We start from the raw sequence: 5,641 nt of genomic DNA, 5'->3' as shown, positions 1-5,641 counted from the left end.
GATCGTGTAAATGATCACAAAAAAAAATGAATGTGATTGCACGATTGTATAAAATGCTTTACACTATCAATGTATTAAAATTAAACTCGATAAAATAATTCAAAAGATACGAGTGGTAAATAATGAAATAAATTTTCAAATATTTTAAAAAATTTTATTAAAATATCAAAAAATATTATTTTTTAATAAATAATAAATAAATTTTATATTTAACAAACAAATTTTTTATTTGACTTGAATTTTTATGAAACATTTGAATAACTATTTAAAAAATAAAATAGTACACATACAAAAATCTAAGCGAAATTCAATTAATATAAAATTATCAAATTTTAAAAATAAAATATTTTTTAATTATTATTATAATAAACTACATCAAAATTTAATTTTTAATTTTTTAAAAATATTTTTTTAATATTTGATTATTTTTATTATAATTTTTGTTTTTTTCAAAAGTTTTTTCAGTGGTCCATATGTTTTAGAAGTATTTTTGTAGGCCGTACAAATTTTTAGTACCATCTTGGTCGCTTATCTTTTTAATTATTCGGCTGAACCGGAATGAACCGATTAAATATCTATACTTCTGAACCAGTGGCTGGATTTCTAGTTCGAGCCTGAGAATTTTGCTAATTGCTACACACACGCAGAGAAGAGAACCCTAACCCCTCAAGCAGAAGTCACAGATCACAGAGGAGAAGAGAGAACACTCGATTGGACCCTCTTTGTCGCTCAGGTACGCAAAACTACCAAACCTGCTAGGCTTTCTCTCTCACTACCTGATTTGTTTGTGTAATTTCAATTGCTTTTTTTTTATTCTTTTTAACATGTAATGGTTGTGAAGGTTGGTTGCACTCGTATGACTTCATGCTAGTTTGGTTTATGGTGGTGAGTGCTAATTTGTAGTTTGGTAAGTCAAAATTGGGGGAAAAGTTCGAAATTTTCTTTTGATTTTCTTCAACAATACTCAGAAAATGGGTTGAGGTGGGTAAAGTGTGTAAAACTTAGATATGGGGTCTCAGTAAATCTAGCATTATGGAAGTTTTTTGTGCTTCGAGTTTAGAATGCGGTTTTGGTACTTGAAATTAGAATTTCGAGGTTTTCAGGAAGAGATTGGATAATTGAGTTGTTAAATGCGGATGGTGATGTAATGCTTTTGGGATTAGTTTGCTCTAATTATGTGTCCTGTAGTTAATTTGGGTCTCTGATTCAGTTAACCGGTTGTTTCTAGTGATCTGCTCTCTAGTTTTTTGTGCACTAGGTAGCCTTTTGTTGGTTCTGAATCTCTTTGCATAGGTTGTTTGAGATACAATAAGCCCAGAATTGATATCAGGCTGTGCTTCGGTTGAGATTATAGAATGCCACTTTCGCTGCCCTTTTAATGATAATAGCTATATCTTTGTTGGAAACACTGTGAATTAGTGTCATTTCTTGGAGTTTCTAAGATAATAATTGTATATTACTTCTAATCTTCCCTTGAGGGTTTATTTTGTTGACTTGGCTTTTGTGTAAGTCACGTGATTTTCAAAATTTGATGCTGGTGTTGTAACCTTGTGTTATGATGTTTCTGTTGAGTTGATTAATTATCTCTCAGATAACTAGTATAGAAGTAGAGTTGTGTTATTCTTCCGTCATATGACTAGAATGTCTCCTTGTTTATTTGTATGACTCAAAGTTCTAAATTCCATCTTAGTTGTGTTTTTGTGTTTAGGCTAGGGACTTCATAAGGAGGAAACTGTGTCTTTGCTGATGTTACTTACACTCAAGTTTCCCTCTGTGTAAATAACCCAATAATGGTTCACAATCAATAACATCCTCACCATCTAGAGGAACCCTATCAACCAATCTTTCCTCTAGTTGGAAGTCTTTCCAGGGGGACCACCACGGCTCCCCTCTTCCCGAGAATTCATACATCCCCCATTACTTTAGTTAAGTGCACGCCGTTGTCCAGGGAATGCCATCTTCCCTGTTTCCTTATTTTTGTGGTCTACTGCCAAATATTATTCGCTTAGGAGTTGTTTGCAAATTGGGATTTTAGAGGGGATGGAAAGGTAGGATTTGTAATGTAAAAGTTCAAAACTTAATACTATAAGTCTTTCATTTCCTTCTCTTGATCTCCAAAATCACAACTCACAAACAACCCCGTAGTTTACAAAACTAAATTACTGTGAAGACTTCGAGAAAGGAAATCTTGTACACAATTTGTCTTGATTGAATAATCATACGAAATGGTCTTGTAAATTATTTCAAATCAATTCTTGATATTTAGAAGCCACTTCAGGTGGTTATTTTTCTCTTCTACATTAATGCCTTATTGTGAATTTTCCTTGGTTCCTTTCAATTGTTTCTTTTATTTAAGACATACTTTATTCATTCAACTCTCTTTATATCTTGGCTTTGAACGTAATACATAGATCAATATGTCTCGAAGATATGATAGCCGTACAACAATCTTTTCCCCTGAGGGACGTTTGTACCAAGTGGAGTATGCAATGGAGGCCATCGGGAATGCTGGTACTGCAATAGGGATCCTATCAAAAGACGGGGTTGTTTTGGTTGGTGAAAAGAAGGTCACATCCAAGTTGCTGCAAACTTCAACTTCCACCGAGAAAATGTACAAGATTGATGATCATGTTGCATGCGCTGTGGCTGGGATTATGTCTGATGCCAACATCCTCATCAATACTGCTAGAGTCCAAGCACAACGCTACACATATGCTTACCAAGAGCCAATGCCCGTCGAGCAGTTGGTTCAGTCTCTCTGTGACACTAAGCAAGGTTACACACAATTCGGTGGTCTTCGTCCGTTTGGGGTCTCGTTCCTTTTTGCCGGGTGGGACAAAAACTTTGGCTTTCAGCTTTACATGAGTGACCCTAGTGGGAACTACGGTGGTTGGAAAGCTGCGGCTATTGGTGCAAACAACCAGGCGGCACAGTCAATACTAAAACAGGACTACAAGGAGGATATCACAAGGGAAGAAGCAGTTCAACTTGCATTGAAGGTGCTAAGCAAAACTATGGACAGCACAAGTCTAACTTCAGAAAAGCTTGAACTCGCAGAGGTTTTCCTCGCGCCCTCTGGAAAGGTCAAGTACCAAGTTTGCTCCCCCGAGACACTGACAAAGCTGTTGGTGAAGTTTGGCGTCACCCAACCAGCAACTGACACTGCTTAGCTTGTTGTTCAATGTTTGGTGCAGTTTGATTATTACTATGCAGTGCACTTATTCCTTTTGGAATAGGCTACACACTGTGTCCCAAGTTTACTTAAAATTGTAAGTTATAAAACGTTTCATCTTGGTGATGATGTTGGCTTTGTATACAGTTATGTGCTATTTATAGACGTTTCATCTGTGATTGTTTAGCGTCCATTATTGTGTAATGGTTCTTCCAATTTATAGTTTCTAACCCGGGGCCTGAAATTAGTAGTTGATATAAATACGTTTTTCAAAACAGAAGTAAAAATAATATGATTGGTAAGAAGTTGCAAAATAAAGAGAACAAGAAAAAAGTACTTTGCATATTTTAAAGGGTTTTTCTATTTTAATTTTTAGGAGGACTTAGTTGTGACTTAATTATTAATTAACTTGTTTAGTCAATAATTTTTTTTAAAGATTAAAATAATAGATAATTGGTGCAATGACATCATTTGATTCATGTAGTGGATTTCATCTAGTAACATAAGGCTTTGTGATTTATCAAAAAAAAAAAAAAACATAAGGCTTTGTTGTGTTAATGTTTGTAATAGATGATTGAAATTAATATTTTTATTGATGTAATTATGTGTTTTTTAATCACTAATAAAATCTAAAGAGATAAGGACCAAATAAAGTATTTTTAAAATTTCAGAACTAAATTAATTTTCTTGTAATCCAAATAAATTTTGACATAAATTGAAGGTTGGAAGGTTTGAAATAAGTTTCCTAAATAAAACCGTGCGTCTCAATTTTCCATTTTGAATTTTTGATGCAATTTTCTTTTTTCTTAGCACTTTGGTGAAGGAGTACTTATGGAGTCATTGTTCGATCTAGCTCGAAGACTCATTCCCCACCCAAATAATTTAGGTCAAAATTGAGTTGATTTTATTGGGGATCAGCTAAATTTAAATTTCAAAAAGATAAAATATCATTTTTATTCTTAATATTTGTAAAAAGATTTAAAAAATATCTTCAAATTTTAATTTATTTTAATTTTATTCTTCAAATTTTTGAATTACATTGATTCTATCTCTACTTATATTGATTCTATCTCTACTGAAATAAGTAAGTTTGAAGTGATTAGGGGTAGAGATAAATTTGTTATTGATCTAGTTAAGCCGAAATGATCAGAAATGTTCGTGTAAAAAGTTCCACTTGACTAATTTGTCATATACACATGCTATTAGTGTCATTAATTGTACAAAAGACGATCTCCAAACATATGACTAAATTTCCGTAGTGCTCCAGAGATTCAGCTCGTGCACCGATTTAGCTCCTGAGATTCTAATTGCACTATTTATGTCCTCTAAATTGTAATCCGGACAACATAATGATCCTTTAGTGGAATTTCGGCGTGACTCAGCGACGGCCTTGCTTATGTAGCATAGCTACTGCCACGTTGGACATCCGAAACGACGTCGTTTCATGGGAAAAACGTATGAAAGCCTAAACGTCGCCATTTTGATCACAGTGAATGTAATGGTTGCTTGGGTAAAGGGTTTGGCATTCATTACGTCTTCATATTTTCTCATCTCTCTCAATGCTTGGTCTCCTCCTCCATAACCAGAGATAGTGGCGATAGCCCAGAGCACTGCTGCTTTCTTACCATTGTTGCACTGAACTTGGGGGAAGGTTCGTGGGAAGTCATTGAAGCAACGACTGAGGAACCGTTTAATCTAGCTTCAAGTTAATATTTTTTTTATTTTTTGGATCTTTTTTGCATTCCTCAGACGGGTGATTGTTAAAGTTACTCGTATATGATGCATCCAGAATTTTTTGGAATCCATATGTTGTTAGGGTTTTACTTGTTCATATGTTCCAACCGGTAATAGATGCTCTGTTTCTTTTTAATAGAACAGGGGGCAATCTCTGATGGTGTATAATGTGGGTGTTATTTGTTGTTTTTGTGTTGCATGCATGTTAAATTTATTTTTTCCTCTATTATGTTGCAGATGGACGCTGAAGTGTTAGACATAATGTTTCATCATAGAGAAAATTTTGAGAAGGGTAATGATGGGAGATGGACATATTATCCTGACAATAAGCACTCTTTGGGTGATCTGGATGTGGACAGGTTGGATGTATTCTACTTGAGAAATTACTTCAAACAGCTAGGCTATGAGACGATGAAGGAGGTTTGGTGGCAGGTGCTAGGATGAGCCTGGAAGTGGGTTTGAGGCGTTTAAACTCTGATAACGAGTTGAGGGAGATGTGTTCTCAGGGTGGAAAGAACAATGGGGTAGTTGATGTCTACATTGAACATGGTATTTCGGAACCTGAGATACTACAAGGGCAAGATATTATTGTGCATGTTGATGACCAGGTGAGGGATCTTGGAGAGCAAGCTAAGTCAAATGCCAAGACTGTGAAAACCCCCTCCGGAAACTACTACTGAGAAGGACCCTCCGATGAGTTTGAGCATAGTAACATACAAGCTCCAAGCTAAAGAG

The 5,641-nt window shown here is 35.0% G+C and overlaps 1 protein-coding gene across 1 annotated transcript; it reads left to right on the top strand.

Annotated features, from left to right (window-relative positions):
* The first annotated feature begins 587 nt into the window (after nt 1-587).
* LOC130977039 (proteasome subunit alpha type-4) lies at nt 588-3,363 on the top strand. The gene is made up of 2 exons (XM_057902036.1): nt 588-733; nt 2,412-3,363. The coding sequence occupies exon 2, from the start codon at nt 2,418-2,420 to the stop codon at nt 3,168-3,170; it is 753 nt and encodes a 250-aa protein (XP_057758019.1). The 5' UTR covers nt 588-733; nt 2,412-2,417; the 3' UTR covers nt 3,171-3,363.
* Nucleotides 3,364-5,641: the final 2,278 nt, after the last annotated feature.

This window comes from Arachis stenosperma, chromosome 4, assembly GCF_014773155.1.
Source record: "Arachis stenosperma cultivar V10309 chromosome 4, arast.V10309.gnm1.PFL2, whole genome shotgun sequence".
NCBI classification, from domain to species: domain Eukaryota; kingdom Viridiplantae; phylum Streptophyta; class Magnoliopsida; order Fabales; family Fabaceae; genus Arachis; species Arachis stenosperma.
This window is presented reverse-complemented; position numbering and strand designations above follow the sequence as displayed.